The 17,160-nt window shown below is 35.6% G+C and overlaps 2 protein-coding genes across 2 annotated transcripts; one reads left to right on the forward strand and one right to left on the reverse strand.

Annotated features, from left to right (window-relative positions):
* Nucleotides 1-318: 318 nt before the first annotated feature.
* LOC148939143 (uncharacterized) lies at nt 319-12,812 on the forward strand. Its single transcript, XM_089107243.1, has 4 exons — nt 319-345; nt 1,350-1,521; nt 7,248-7,385; nt 12,466-12,812. The coding sequence occupies exons 1-4, from the start codon at nt 319-321 to the stop codon at nt 12,810-12,812; spliced, it is 684 nt and encodes a 227-aa protein (XP_088963369.1).
* Nucleotides 12,813-14,072: 1,260 nt separating this feature from the next.
* On the reverse strand, nt 14,073-14,504 carry LOC148939144 (uncharacterized). The gene has a single exon (XM_089107244.1). The coding sequence runs from the start codon at nt 14,502-14,504 to the stop codon at nt 14,073-14,075; it is 432 nt and encodes a 143-aa protein (XP_088963370.1).
* Nucleotides 14,505-17,160: the final 2,656 nt, after the last annotated feature.

Genomic DNA, 17,160 nt, shown 5'->3' on the forward strand with positions numbered 1-17,160 from the left:
TTTCGCTTTTTACCAAGAAGTTATAATAGGTTAATGTCTTATATTTTGGAATCCTGACCTTGAAACACGGAAGTTGAAATAGTTCAAACAAATTTCAAGAAATCTAAATTTGTTAGTATTTTTTGTGCGGCTCTCGATTCTACATCTAAAATGGTAAGCGAAATTTACTCTATTTTTTTTTTTTTTTTAATTGAATTACAATCGTTTCAGGCATGCCAATTTCACAAAAACCGGGGGAGTGGACATAATATGCGGTATAACATAAATTTGCCCTAGCCCTTAGTTCAACAGCTGTTCTGTATTAAATTTAACAAGGTGATGTTCAGTCGGCCCTCACCCTTTCCTGTTAGTTTCAAGCATTTATCAAACATAAATCATTATAATAAAAAATGTAAAAGTGTGCTTTTACTTATTTACCTAGCTGTTATCAAAAGTTTATACCTCTTGGAAAGATAAATAAATATCATGTATATATATATATATATATATATATATATATATATATATATATATATATATATATATATATATATATATATATATATATATAATATTACTTAAGCCATCCTGTCTATCCTCTGGGACATGCTGAGGTACTTTTTTTTGACAGGGTATAAAGAATGTCTTGATGTTGTAATCTGTTTAGTGATACTATGAATAACCATGCAATGTGTGGGTGCTCCCCCCCCCCCTTTTTTCATTACGCCTTTGAAATCAATAATACTGTCCAGTTTCACAAAAAACATAATATTGTAGATATTTCACTCTGCATTTGGTTGTCGTGGAGAAAAAATGGGCAAATAATTCATATTGATAAACATCGATAGTCAAATATCGACGGTTAAAGCGAATACTTCATTATCAAATATGATAGCTTAAGTAAGATTCAGATTCGATAGTCTTGATTTTTTTTAGAAAAAAAATTGTTGAATAGTAACCGTTGTTTGACAATGAATGGTCCCTAAACCAGTGTTGCCACTGCTTGATTTTCCCGAGGCTTCTGGAATTCAATCCTGACCTTGGGATATGTGCTAAACATTACCCTCAAAAAGGATGCTATGCATTTACGTGATTATTATACACTGTATTCGGATTTTCCTCTTTTTTTCAAGTGGGACAAACTCTTACTGGCAGCCCTACCCTTAACTTTCAAGTTTTAAGCTTGACTTACTATGATGCAAGTGTTGTTGTTAAGAAAATGTTCGCGAACATATAAAATGTTCGAAAATGTTGAACTGTTCACAAATATGTTTTTTCTGCAGTAAAATTTTCAGGTCGAATTGTTTTACAATGGATACCTAACACCAAATTATTTATATTACATTTAGAATATATTAATTCATTTTCAGCAAATTTCCTCCGTCATATCTTTGCTCCTTGTGTTTTCTGCTGTTTTGCTTGGATTCGCTCTTGGCCAACCTCCAAACAGTTATGGTCCAAATCAGCCATACAGGCGACCAGGTGGTAGCCCGTATCAGTTTATGGGGAATCAAGCCCCCTCTTTTGATGAAGAATTGGCAGGTAAGGTCCAGTCTAGGCAACTTTTTTCAACTGGGTTTTATTTCTATTGACCTTGAAATTTTAGTCACTTGAGGATTACAAAATGATTTTTAAACGCAGTCCCAAGAAAGAGCATGGATAAGACGATTGGGTTATACAACAAGATATATTTACGTGAGAAAAGCCAGAATTGAAAAAGGGAGAGAACAAAACAACCAAATAAAGGAAGAGAAAAGGAAATAATGGCTAAACTAGGTAATTGAAGGAACAAAAACTTCAGCTCGAAATTATAAAGAAATACGTAGTAAAGAATAAGTACCAGGGGGAGGTAGGGGGAGTAGTGACTCCCCCCACACCTAAATAAATTCCAAGGCATTGGTACGCAGTGCCAATGCCTTGGATATTCTCCCCCTTGGAGCTATTCCCCCCTTGGAACTATTCTCCCCCTCCCCAAACTCAAAACCCTAGCTTCACCCCAGGGGGGAGGGTCTCAAAAACTAAATTAGCCTTATTAGCCATTAGCTATTCAGCCATGAGTGTTTATAATGTGAAATAGAATTGACGCATAAAAGAAAAAAAAATAATACTTTAAAGATTGTTCCTGGTCCCAGGCCTCGATTCCCCCTGCCGCAAGGTTTGGCAACAAACCTGCAACCCGTCCCTATAAAAAGACTCAGCAAATGAAACATCGATTTGACGCCCTATGTTTCATCAATAACCCTGGAGGATTCATTATTTTCCCTTTATTGATCAAAAAACTTTTTGCACAAAATGAGTTTTTCAAAAAAAAAAGTAAAGAACTCCATTAAACCAAAAATGAACAAAAACAGAATTATTTAATCTACCAAGCATACAACTACAACATATCAGTACTAATGAATAAATGAAACCCAAAACAAACAGAAATTAAAATAAGTCAAACTCAAAACGAGCAGAAATTAATCTGAGTAGGGTTCTAAACCCTATGATTTATTAGAGCCAGAATATAATTTGTACTTTACTGAAAAAAATTTGCATTGTCAGTTTAATATACATATGCTGATATTTATCCCTTAAAATCCTAATTATTTTTTTTATTTCTTAAAGTTATAAAGTTGAAAACATTTAAAAGAATTTTTAATTTCAAAATTTTGATTGGATGTGTTAGGGGAAATGGTGGCGTGGAAGGGGTGTTAGTTGCCTTCCAATCACTTTCGACTATTAAAAACGGCACTAGCCATTTTAAATTCCAATCGAATGAGCCCATTTTGAAGTTTCTACGACAATACTTTCTACAAAAACCTCATATGCCCCCCGGACATAACTTATACCCCTTGCCCTGAGGGCTGTGGGGGGGGGGGGGTATTGTCCTCCTCAAAGACCTAATTTTCAGAACTTTCAACTACGTTGAACAATATGGGTATCTCAGAATTTTGATTGGATGTGTTTGGGGAAAAGGTAGGCATGAGAGGGGGGTTAGTTGCCCTCCAGTCACTTTCGACTATTAAAAAGGGCACCGGCCCAATGAATTTCCAATCGAATGAGCTATTTTTGGAGTTTTTACGACAACACTTTCTATAAAAATCTTATATGCCCCCAGGGCATAACTTACAACCCATACACTGAGGGTTTTGGGGGACTGTCCTCCTCAAAAATATAATTTCTATCTAGAAATCAACTACGCTGAACAAAATGGCTATCTCAAAGTTTTGATTGGATGTGTTTGGGGAAATGGTGGGCGTAGAAGGGATGTTAGTTGCCTTCCAGTCACTTTCGACTATTAAAAGGGCGCAAGCCTCTCCAATTTCCAATCGAGAGAGCCCTTTTCGAAGTTTCTACGACAACTCCTTCGATACGAAGTGTCCTGGTCTAAAAAGAAAAAAAATAAAATAAAAATAAATAAATAATACATTGTGCCAACATCGCTCTTTACTTAGGCAGCGATATTGCGCTGCCTATGAAAAGAGTATTCCTGATATCACGGGAAGGCTATAGCCCTTTGCTCTTAAGAAAAAACACTTCTAATCTTCGAAAAAGGAAATGACCAGTAATAAGTAAATAGCCACATATTTGTGTATTATGTTTCACTGATAAAAGTCCGCTGTTAATTCGTTGTTGAAAATTGCCCTTTTCGGCCAAGGGCTAAACGGAAAGCAGGTCGTCTGTGGTTGGGGTGGGAGGATGTCATAAAGAAAATTTAGGGGAAATTCGGACTTCCTGGGAGGGTGTAAAGAAGGGGGTTTTTAATAGATTATGATGGAGGAGGAGCGTGCGTAGCTGTGTTGGCCTCAAGCGGCTTGGTGCTGAGGTGAGTTGTTGATAGTAGTAGCCTAGTGGTAGTGGTATTTATCTTATAGTGGATTAATATCAACGGCCTGGACATAGTTTTAGGGCAGCAAACCGTTCCCCAAATGTTTTGGATCCTTCAAATTTGCACCAAAAAGAGAGAAAATACTTCAAAATCGTCGTTTTCCTTAATTTGGCTGTAGCACATTTCTTAGCTCCCCTCTCAGTTCTCAAGTGACTGTTCAAGTGACACCTACGGAGGGGTGGCGGCTAGAGCCTCACCCCCTAAAATTTTATGTTTTTCTGGGAGGAATTCTATTTTGAATTACCACTCCCTCTTCCCCCAAAAAAATCCTAAGTATGTTATATGCCTGCACCAAATATACACCTCGTGGTTACCGAAATGCTAGTGGACTGATTTTGCTGTGGAGTCTCCTTGATCCCCTTCCTCTCTGGTTGTGCCATGCAAGCTTAAGACTCTTTTCGTTTGCATTTTCTGTTCTATTTCCAGATTTTTTTTTTCCTCTAATTTTTTAACTCTCACATTTTTTGCTAATATTTAAGATTTATCCTCACCGGGGGACTTGTTTCCTGCAATATTTGTCACGAAGCTTCATCCAGCGGTCAATACAACGATCAGCAATCTTCTAGCAGAATTAAGCATAAAAGATTCAGATTCTCCAGAGCAATGAATGGCACATAGTTCGTTAACATTTGTCAACATTTCAGTTTTTTGGGTCTTTTTTTACAAGGGTAGGTAGCAAGATAAACCCTAGTATCCAATGTATAAACTATCCTTGCGTTCAATAGAGCTTATTGTATTTTTTTCCGTGTGTTTGTTAGTGGAAAAGGCCTCTGATTGGATGATAGAGCTCATATGACATTACTTTCGACCAATCAAAAATCTTTCCAACCAACAAACCTACGATAATTAATTGTAATAATCTCTATGGAATATACGTTTAAAAATTCAGGCGAAATTCAGGCGGTTTAAAAATAATTAATCGTCAATTACTTCCTGCACATAAGTAACATTACTGATACCATGAGTAAGGGCATATCCAGGATTTTTGTTCGGCGGGGGATGGGGGCTACAAGAACCTTAAAAAAGCAACAAAATGTGTTTATATGTATTTTTTACGTTTTTGCGAATCAGACAAAGATTTCAGGGGGAATGGATTCAAATATGGTATCACCTCCCCTGAATACGGCCTTGACCATTAGCCTCCCTTTTTACAATCCCTCCTCATACATAATGAGAAGAGGGGTGACTCCCTCAAAATATCAAAATTTTTCAGGATTTTCCGATTACAGAATTTACCTGTGTTATTTCATAGAAGTTTGTCTCTACTTGCCTTTTACTCTGTATTTATTGATTGACAATTAAAGACAGTCTACTACTACTACTAACTACTACTACTAATAACTCACTGCAGCACCAAGCCGCCTCAGGCCAACACAGCTACGCACGCTACTTCTCCATCCCAATCTATTCAAAGCCTCCCTTTTTACACCCTCCCATAAAGCTCCCATTTCCTTTAAATCTTTCTTTATGACTTCCTCCCAACCCAGACGAGGACGACCTGCTTTCCGTTTAGCCTTAGACGGTTGGCCAAAAAGAACAATCTTCGGCAATCTGTCATCCTTCATCCACAGAACGTGCCCTAGCCATCTCAACCTTTCTTTCATTCTAGGTCAAGAAAGCGGGATAGAACCACATTTTTCGTACAGCCTATTGTTTGAAATACGGTCAGTCAGACCGTACCCAGAACGCCCAGAGTACCCAGAACAATCCTTAAGCAATTTCTCTGGAAAATATCTAGTAAATCTTCATCCGCTTTTCGAAGCGCCCATGCTTCAGAACCATATTTGACAATTGTCATCACTGTAGCTTCTAATATTCTAATCTTGGTTTGTAGACTTATCTTCCTATTCTTCCAAACTTTTTTTTAACTGAGGAAAAACACCCTGAGCCTTGGCTATTGTACTTTTAATATCTTCACTGCTCCCACCATCTCCACCAACAATACTACCAAGGTAAGTGAAACTGCCCACTTGATCAATCTTTTCATTACCCAACGTCACCTTTTCATCTTCACTTATTCCTAGCCTTAGTGACTTAGTCTTCTTAACATTATTTTTCAAAACTTTTCTAGCTCCCTGAACTCGCAAAACTTGTGAAACTTCATTCATTTTGCTCATACTTTCCTCTAGGATGCTTAAATCATCAGCATAATTTAAGTCCAGAATAATTTCTCCTCCCCATATGATTCCGTGGTCTCCCATTGCCTTTTTTGTGCTCCTCAAGACAAAATCCATCAAAATAATCCATATAAATGGATAGAACACAACCCTGCTTAACTCCTGATTTAGTGTTAATCTCGTACCCGCAGTAATGTATTTGTCTGGTATACCATGCAAGGATAAAACCTTTGCTAAAGCTCTTCTATCAACAGAATCGAACGCTTGCTCATAATCTATAAAACTGAGGACCAAAGGTGTTTGACAACTCAGGCACTTCTCAATTATTAACCTAAGAGCGAAAATTTGGTCGACGCATCCTCTACCTTTTCTAAAACCGCACTGTTCTTCTCTTAAAACTTTGTCTACGGTATCTCTCAGTCTAAAAAGTATTATATTACTAAGTAATTTCCTACTTACAGAGACTAATGCCTCGATAATTACCACACTCGCTTTTATAACCTTTCTTATAAAGTGGCTTAATTAAGGTTTTTCCTAAAATCATTTGATACTTCCCCTTTTTCAAAAATCATATTCATAATCTTCAGTAACTTATTTCTAACCTCAGAGCCGCCGTATTTAAGAAACTCATTTACCACCCTATCAGCACCTAAAGCCTTATTATTTTTTAATCCTTTTAGCACTGTCGCTAATTCTTACTCACAAAACAAATCTTCCTTCACATCCAAGGTATCACAAACTTTTTCATTTTCCCCTACATCTTTTCCTGCAACTCTATCTCGGTCTAGCAAATTCTCAAAATGTTCGGCCCATCTCTCTTTGGTTCTCTCTTTATCGCTAATTGTAGCCCCATTTCTATCTTTAACTGGGCCAAGTCCGGATTAACTACTCCCTCTCAATTTATTGACATGTCAGTACAATATTTTACTATTATACCGTCTAGGTGCATCTTCCAGATCATCGGCAATTTTATCCATGGCCTCGACTTCACACCTCCTTAGTTCAGCACAGTCCCTGCCACAAATATACCCCCATCCTACCCGTCTTTAGATAAATTCGTTCATGCATCTCCTAGTTCTTGTTTTTTTTATATTTATCATATTTTATATCATCCTAAAGTCTGTTTTATCAGTTTTTATGCCGATTATATTTCATTTCGTTGCCAATTCAACATCAGAATCCGTCTGTGATATTTTGTGCGTAAGCCGTGCGATTTTAACTTTATTTATTTTAGCTTTATTAAATTTATTAAATAGGCCAAAATTCAATTATACTTTCAGATGAGTCACCTGCACCACTGAATCAGCAAAATATGGGCAATCAACAGCCAAGCTACTTAACACCGGATCAGGTCACCCCATACCCTCCTTCTCTGCTGATGGCAGCCGCTCCTTCTCCTGCTTATTCTAGCTTTATGAGTAAGTATAGTATATATGTGTGTTTATATATATATATATATATATATATATATATATATATATATATATATATATATATATATATATATATATATATATATATATATATATATATATATATATATATATATATATATATATATATATATATATATATATATATATATATATATATATATATATATATATATATATATATAGTACCGAGAGCCCAGTGGCTTCGCTGTTTGCTGTCGGACCACGGCACTCGGCATGTGGCAGGCTTCTATATATGGTTTCTAATTGTCGCTTGTCATCTAAACGCAGACAATTTGAGCCTTTTCTTGATGTCATGACGTCCAAATGGACCTTAAATTAGAGGTAGTGCCTTTGTAAAATTATATATTTTTTTTTTTTTATTGAACCTTTTACTTTTGCCTCGGCTTGTCTTTTGTCATTACGAAAGACATATCGCCCAAATTTTGTTTCTTTTAATTGTTCAGGTGGTGGGACAAAAACTTCTTATTTTGCCTCGGCTTGTCCTTAATTACTATGAGAGACATATCGTCGAGCCTTGGTTTCTTTTAATTGTTAAGGTGGTGGGAAGAAACCTTCTTTTTCTTCCAACGATCTATCTAGTCCAGGTTTTTATTTTCGAAGGTATGGTAGGCATTGATGATCTTATCCATATCAAGATCCAAAACCTAATCATCATCACTATCATTTTCAATTTTTTTGGTTCGTTTTATCTCGGCTTGTCTTTCGTCCGTATGAAGTACGTCTCGCCAAACCTTTGTTTTTTGTAACACAGGTATGGTAAGCATTGATGACCTTATCCTTAACAAAATCCCAGACCCAATCATCATCGCTATCATTTTCAATTTTGACACGTTTCGATTCTCGCTGTCCAGGTTGATTTTCATTGACTCGCTCACATGTTCGGTCTCGCATGTCTTCTAACCGGTTGTGTCTTTGCTGTCCATTTTCATTTTTGACACGCTTTTGGATTTTGATTACTTCAGACAATTTAGCGATGGCTTTTGCTTTAGCTGCCCGCATTGGTGTTGTCGCAATTGATGGTCCAGGTTGTCAATTTTCACATCTTATCAGCTTTGATAGTTTAGGTGTTGGTTCCAATGAATCGTCATTTATAGTAACTGCAACTGCAAGTTTCGTTTTTTGGGCCTTCCAACAGACATTATGTTATATAAATAACTGATGCGTTGGAAACTCAACAATCTTATTTATTCTATGCATGACTCAACAGTCATATATATATATATATATATATATATATATATATATATATATATATATATATATATATATATATATATATATATATATATATATATATATATATATATATATATATATATATATATATATACTAACATAGTACATGACGTCATTTGCAAAAACCGAAATTAAGGCTCTTAACGAATTTTCTCAGGCTGCTCACCTATTATGCGAGAATATCCCAAGATACCAATTTTTGCCGAAAAAAAACGGAGCCGTTTTTTATTAAAAATACATACATAAATATACAATTATTGCTCATTTATAAGGATAGTATATATAGTATATATATATATATATATATATATATATATATATATATATATATATATATATATATATATATATATATATATATATATATATATATATACATATAGGCCTATATATTATCTTTTAGCCCTGAAGATGACGTGCAAAATATATTTGCTTTGTTTCTTATTCCTCATTGAGTGGTTGAAAATATCCCCGTTTGTTGTTTTGTCCCTTTGTTTTTTCATTCTCCTTTTCGGTTTTTAGTTTTTCGTTCGTCTTGAATACTGCCTTAACTATTTGTTTAAACTTTAATCTAAAACAAATGTCGCTTCTGTAAGAAAACTTTTTTGAACGCACAAAATTTGGAATAGAATAATAATAGGATGCTGCGGAAGAACGCCGTAATTGTAGACACCAAAATTTAGACTGAAAATTATTCCTAACTCTTCAGACTAGATACAAACTCAGGAATATAGTTTGGGAAATACAAAACAATGAAAAAGTCCAAAAACAATAAAAAAGCTTATAAATTGTGATACATTATAAGAGAATCTGTCAAAGTCTTGATTACAGGGTCTCATCGAATAAAAAACACAAAAACGAAAGAAAAACATCTCCATTTCATGGCCTTTCAGCCAGGAAGTGCAATGGGGGATTGGGGCCAGCCATCCTGTATTCTCGCATACCCTTCCTGTTTGCCTTCCACAGATTTCTCCAGGTACCCATTCACAGTTGGGTTGACTTTGACCTAGCTTGCAGAGTTAAGCCACTGACCCTTGTTCCAAACCAAATAAGCGGTGACACCAGGACGCAAGCCCTTGTCCTCAATGAATAAACGGGTTTCAAGTCTACCGTGCTAACCTCGCGGAATGCTCTTACTAAATATTAAATAAAAAAAAAACAAGTTTTTAAACTGAAAGTAAGGAGCGACATTAAAACTTAAAACGAACAGAAATTATTCCGTATATGAAAGGGGCTGTCCCCTCCTCAACGCCTCGCTCTTTACGCTAAAGTTTTTTATTGTTTTAAAAAATAAAGTTGTGAGACAGAGTCAAACTTTAGCGTGAAGAGCGAGGTGTTGAGGAGGGGACATCCCCTTTCATATACGGAATAGTTTCTGTTCGTTTTAAGTTTTAATGTCGCTCCTTACTTTCAGTTTAAAAAACTTGTTTTTTTTATTTAATTTCTGATCGTTTTTGAATGGATGCAGCTTTGATTTTGGCTCACCGTCATTGAATAAGTAAACAAAATTTATATAAAAGTTTTACTTTTCTTTTGCTAAATGGCTGTCTCTAAATTTGGTTCTGACGTAATTTACAAATTAACTTACATAACGAACTTCTATATTCGTATATTTTTCTTCTGGCAAAAAATACAAAGGTGCAGATTTTTGCAGATATGAGCTTGAAACCAATGTAATAGGGTTTTCTGATACGCTGAATCTGACGGTGTGATTTTCATTAAAATTCTTTCACTTTTAGGGGCTGTTTCCCCCCTTTTTAAAAAATCAGGTAAATTTTCTCAGGCTCGTAGCCGTTGATGAGTAATACTAAACTTAATAAAATTTATATATTTAGAATCAGCATTATAAGCCCATTCTTTTGATACATTTATTGACATCAAAATTCGGTTTTTAAAAGTTTCGATTACTATTGAGCCGTATCACTTGTTTTTTTTTATTTAATTTTTTTTTAATTTTAAAAGTTAATTTTTTTTAAATTCACAAACCCCTGAATCACAAAGGCCGTTTAATTAGAATAGATAGCTCTTTTGAAAGCACTAAAAAAAACTGTAGCGTAAAGAGCGAGGTATCGACTTGGGGGAGAACCCCCTCATATACGTAATAATTTCTGTTCGTTTTATGTCCTAATGTTGCTTCTTACTTTCACTTGAAAAAACTTGTTTTTTTTAATTGAATTTCTGATCGTTTTTTAAATAATGCTTTGAAATCCGGCGCCCCCTTCATAGAAATGTCCCTTACCCCAAACAAACATCCTCCACGGAAATATTCTACCGAGGAACCCCCTCCGCCCTCCCCCCCCCCCACCAGAAAAAAATCCTTCCTGAAAATGTCTGTATACTTCCCAATAACCAATACAATATGTAAGCAATAGGCAAAGTTCATAACTTGCAGCCCTTCCCCTGGGAACTGTGGGGGATTAAGTCATCGTAAAAGACATATTTATTAAATTTTCGACTATGCTGAACAAAATGGATATCTCAAAATTTTAATTGGGTGACCTTGAGAAAAAAATGAGCGTGGGAGGGGGCCTAGTTGCCCTTCATTTTTTTTGGTCACTTAAAAAGGGCACTAGAACTTTTAATTTCCGTTCCAATGAGCACTTCTACGAAATTCTAGGACCACTGGGTCAATAAGATACCCCTGGTAAAAAGAAAAAAAAAAACAAAAAAAAACCAAAAAACAAATAAACACGCATCCGTGATATTTCTTCTGGCAAAACATGGAAAATTCCACATTTTTGTAGATAGGATCTTGAAACCTCTACTTTAATAATCTCCGTGTTATTATTTTTCTGTTAATATACTACCGTCTTCATAAGACTTAAATTTAAAACAAACCTATTCTTTATAATGAAATTAAACGGCAACATTAAAACTTAAAACGAATAGAAATTATATGAGGGGGGCTTCTCCCTCTTTTTGTAGCCCCCACTTTTAAGCTAAAGTGTTATAGGGATTTACTAAAAGCACCTACGAGTGCATAAATGTAGTTAATGGGCAATAATAAGTGTTTTAGGTACATATTCTTTTTTACAACATTTTAATTGAAAATTTTATTCTTCGAAGGAAATGTATGTCAATTAAATCTTCCATTCTTGAGCGATTGAAAATGGCCTATAATTTATCCCATCCCAAATGTCCTTATGTTTGAACTGTCTTTCTTAAAGCATTGAAGGCAATAAGTTTAACTCATGGCTGTCTTTTTAGGGGCAACCTCGTATTTAAATATATTTAAAAGTATTTCTCACGGAAACTTTGAAAACACTTTATTTAGGTCAAGGTCGTACCCAGGATTTTTTTTTCGGAGGGGGGGGGGTCTACTAAAAAAAAACTAGGGGGGAGGTTTGCTAAAAAAAAAAACTAAAAAAACCCATACAAAATTTGTTTATGTCCATTTTTGTTACATTTTTACGAGTCAGAAAATTATTTTTCTGGGTAGGGGGTTCAAACCCTCTAACCCTCTCCCTGGATACGACCTTGATGTAGGTTTATGTACCCCTCCCTTATTTGAGAATCTACATGCCAACATCAATAGGTGCTGTGCTACTAAGTTTTAATCTACAGTCGTTAGTTCGATTGGATAAACGGTCTATAATAACTGTCAGGTTTTTTATGAACCGTGTCTAAGTTTAGAGACGAATGGTATACTACACGCCAGTATGGTCTTTGATACTCAGGAGCTATGTCCAGATCATATGAATTGGTAATATTTCTGGTATAATTTCGAAATCAGGTTCTTAATTTTCAAAAGTTTTATACAAATTCTCAAATATGTTTTTTTTATTATCTCTGTTTCAATTTTCAGGACCTCGTTACCCACCACCAGCTTCTCCACCCAATCTTGGACTGCTAGAATCTATTTTGTCTTTGAAGTCATCATTCCTCCCTACCCTGGTGAAATCAAGTTTAGCAGCCCTTGGTTTTATCTTTGTAATAAAGCTTATCATCAACTTGTTCGCCCTTCCAAAGATGGCAGCTATGGAAGCATCAGGAATGCCACATACAATATTGGCGAAGGCAAATGCAGAGACACCGCTAAATTCGGTTGACGCGGGTATTATACGTCATAAGAGAGATGTGAACGAAATTGGTGGCTATGACCGCTTAGAAAGTGTGGCCAAGATTCTCGAAACTCTCAGTGAATTTTATTGATTGCCTTTTATTTGTTTTATTTATTAATTAAATTATTTTAGAATTTTAAACATATATTGTCTCACTATATTGATGTTCCATCAGCTTTAAAATCATATTTATTACTATTCCGCGGGCCACAAGTTGCCCTAATGAATTTAAGTGCAGCCAAAGAACTGAAATTAAGGCCTAATACTTAAATTGTATGATTTTCTGTTTTAAAATCAATATAACAATTTTGGCATAATTCTGATCATACAAGGGAGAGGGGTGGATGCCATCCCATTTTTTTTGCTCTAGGTTATTTGTTGTAGTTTTTTTTTGTCTTGATTGGTCCTAGACATTTAGAGGAAAGGTGTTAAAAATGAGGGTACCTCCTGATTTACCACAAGATTTATACATAATTTTCACATCATATTTAAGGAAATGCACATCCCTCCATTAGGGTGGGACACTCGAGACGAACTTCAAAATTTTCAAAAGCAGTCGATTTTTGAAGTTGACCCAAATTCTCGTCTGGAGTTCACTATCTTGCCACCGAAACGACAAAAGCCGCCCCACATTTGTCCGAGCAATAATTGTCCGAGCCCCACCGATGGACTCGGACAAATATTCACCCTTTTCACGATATTTTCACCAATTTGACAAACTTCACCCCTTCGATAATTTTTACCCTTTTGGAAGACCAACAAAAATTGCAGTGTTTTGTATTGTCCATACAAAATAATATACCAGTAAAAACAACCTCCTCTTCCGTACCGCATTTTTTTTTTTTATTATTGGTCCCTGTAAAAATTTTTGGGTGGCTTTTATGTGCCTGTTTAATCTCTATCATTTCATTTTCGTCATACTCACAGCATTTGCAGTCTCAAATGAGAATTTTCACAAAAATTAATATCGTATACATCAAAGAAAATAATATCAAAACAATCTGTTTGATCTCATAACGTTTTGACCCCATTTGATTTTGAAGCTATTTCGATGCCGGTGTTAAGTGTATTCCACCCACAGAAAGATTTCCTCCCCCGAGAGCCCACTCTCCCCCTTTCTCGTTGAAAATTCCCCCCACTTGCAAGATTTGCCAACCAAAGAAAACGTGTGACAAATAAAAATAATGAAGAAAAGAAGGAATTATGGAATATTCTAACTATACTCCAAAATTTAAGCAGAATGTATGGAGAAGAATATCCTACTGTATTCATTTTTACATTTTTATTTATTTTGATTGTTGGTTTCATATTTTTGGGGGTTGAGTTATCATAGAAGGGTAAGACCTTTTTCTTAGACCTTAGCTCCTCCTATACCTCCAGAGGCATACAGGGCGTCCGTTAACAGCCTCCAATCATCCCGCAAATGAGTTGCGGCATAGATGTCCTCCCACTCTAGGGTTAAAGATGCATGAAGGGCTATCCTGTCCCGCTCATATGTCCTGTGAAGCTTGTTTTTTGGCCTTCCTCGTCGACGCGTGTCGTCTGGTTGCCACTGAAGAAGCATATTCGGTGGTCTCGATCCTGGCATACGGATAACATGGCCAAGATAGCGCCATCTTCGTTGCCTGACTACATCAGCGACATCAGGCTGGTTTGTGTAGTGGCGAAATTCCAAGTTTGTTATCCTATCCTTCCAGTTAATATTCATGATTCGTCGACGACAGTTGTTTTCACATGTAGTCTGTCGTTTTTCCTGCTCAGCTGTAACTTTTAAACATTCCATCGCGTAGGTCAAGATCGAAAGGACTTTGCTTCTGAAAAGGCAAAGTTTTAGCTGGAGTGAGTACTTTGCTGATCTTCAGACTGGTCGAAGTCATTGAAATTCCGAGCTTGCCATGGCTATTTGTGTTCTCAGCTCTTTTTCGGACCACCACTAAACGAGACGGTGCTACCAAGATATCGGAAGTCGGTGACTTGCTCTTTGCTTTCAGTCCCCAACTGGATATTCATCGGTGAGTTAGTGTTTGACATCGCTTTGGTTTTGGGGGCGTTGATATCTAACCCAAACTGCTCGGCTCTTTCGGCTAACTTGTATAAAAAGTCTTGAAGTTCGCTTTTGTCTTTCTCCATCAGTCCAACACCGTCTGCAAAGTCGAGATCTTAGACTAGTCTGCCTGCAATTTTGATCCCATATCCATCAATTTGTCTGAATATGTAGTCCACTATGAGAATAAAGAGAAATGGAGACAATGAGCATCCTTGTTTGACACCTGTCATCACTTTGGAAGATCTTGTATTTCCTTAGGAGTTTCTCAAGCAGCATTTCGTGTCTTCGTACATTGCTACGATAAGGCGAACCAGCTTTTCAGGAATACCGTAGAAGATCAGGATTGTTCATAGTATTGGGCGGTCTATTCAGTCGAACGCTTTCTCAAAGTTGACGAACAATAAATATAGACGTTGTCTCTACTCGTTTGATTCTTCAAGCATGGTGCGCAGTGTGAATATCAGATCGGCGCAAGATCTTTTTGGTCGCAAACCATGTTGCTCCTCGCGTAAATGTGGGTAAGAAATAGTTTAAGTTTTGCGTAAAAGAAGCGTAAAAGAAGGGCAAGATATAGTTAAAAGTTTTGAAGATAAAGTATAAAAGAGGCGCTACTAGCTAACACGCTGGGGAGGGGCAATGGATTCTATTGACTGGCTGGTCATTCTTACCGACTGATTTGGGTGATATTGCTATTAAAATTACTTCATTTTTGTTCTTTATCGATCGAGACTGATTTTCTTTCATTGGATTTATGCGTCATGTATATCCATCAGTCCCTTTACCCTAATAAAGAAAAATCACGTCACTATTTTACCAACTCGAATTTGTTTTTTGACTGGCTTTTGGGGGTAGGAGCGAACCGTTTCTGTTCATACGTGACACCCCTGCCGACAATTATATTACATGATACCAGTTTACCCCTGTGATACCCCTTGCCATGTAAAATGATCCTCTAGGCGCAAATCATAAGGTAAATTTCCACTTTAATTTAAATATCAAGGAGTTAAACTCCATGTGAGAACCAGGCAAAGTTCAAATTGACAGCTCCTTATTCGAAATAAGCAATAGCTTTCAAAATTAATTAAGTCCTATTCACAGAAAGGTATTGGGTATTGTCTACTAAGCACAGATCAGAAGGTTATCCCGTCTGAAGCACCTTTACTTGTACGGGCTACGAGACTTTTATTTTTAGCGGATAGCAACTTCGTCCTCCAAGGTGCGAAGTCGTAGTTTGGTGCCACAAAATGGCAGAAAATGCCACTATCCTGTGGCACAATGTGTTTGGTAGCTTCAAAAAGCTATAAAATTTTAATTTTCATTTGAATGAGCCCTCTCTCGATCTTTTAGGAGCATCCGTTCGGTACAATCACCATTGGGGGAAAAACACACATCCTTTATTTTTCTTTAGGTAAAATACACAAAATTCCATATTTTTATAGATAGGAGCTTGAAACCATCAAATTAAGGTTCTCTAACATGCTGAATCTAGTGGTGTGATTCTCTTTAAAATCCCTTATCTCTAGGGAGTGTTTCCCTCCATTTTCAATAATCTAGCAAATTTTCTCAGTCTCGAAGTGTTTGATGTGTAACACTAAACATAATAAACTTCATATATTTAGAATCAAGATGAAGAGCCAATTCTTTTTATTTAATTGTTATCAAATTGCCATTTTTTCGAAGTTTTGGTTACTATTGTCCTGAGGCACTCCATACTTACAGTTTTTTACACCAAACTGTTCGATTTTACACCATATTTTCTATATGTATTTTGGAATAAAAGTAGAATATTCCAGAATCCCCTCTTTCCTTCAATCTTTTTATTTGTCTTGAATTCCTTTTGGCTGCTCAATTGTACATGCAGGCAGAATCTACCGTACGTGTACAACGTACCCGCGCCTGTGGAAGGATAGGCTACTTAATTTACACGATAATTTCCTGTAAAATGCATAAATCCCAAATACATAAAACTTTGTGTGTTATAAAAATAAGTAATGTTGGGAGTGGGGCAGGAGAATGTTGAAAGAAAAATTTTCTTTTGAAAGAAGAATAAATTTTTAAAAGCATTTAAAAAAAAGTCCGTTTTATCCAAAATCAAAAACTTTGAAATGTAGACAAAACTTCACAGAGTAATTGGATGCCAAGAAGGTTTTGAAGGGTTTATAAAAATATAAAATACAATATATAATATATATATATATATATATATATATATATATATATATATATATATATATATATATATATATATATATATATATATATATATATATATATATATATATATATATATATATATATATATATACATATATATATATAAACTTTTCAATATCTTTTTGTCTCATTAAAATTTTAAGGACATGAACACAAGAAAACAATTTAAATATGATAA

This window comes from Artemia sp. Qi Xiang Cuo, chromosome 21, assembly GCF_049724085.1.
Source record: "Artemia sp. Qi Xiang Cuo chromosome 21, ASM4972408v1, whole genome shotgun sequence".
Taxonomy (NCBI): domain Eukaryota; kingdom Metazoa; phylum Arthropoda; class Branchiopoda; order Anostraca; family Artemiidae; genus Artemia; species Artemia sp. Qi Xiang Cuo.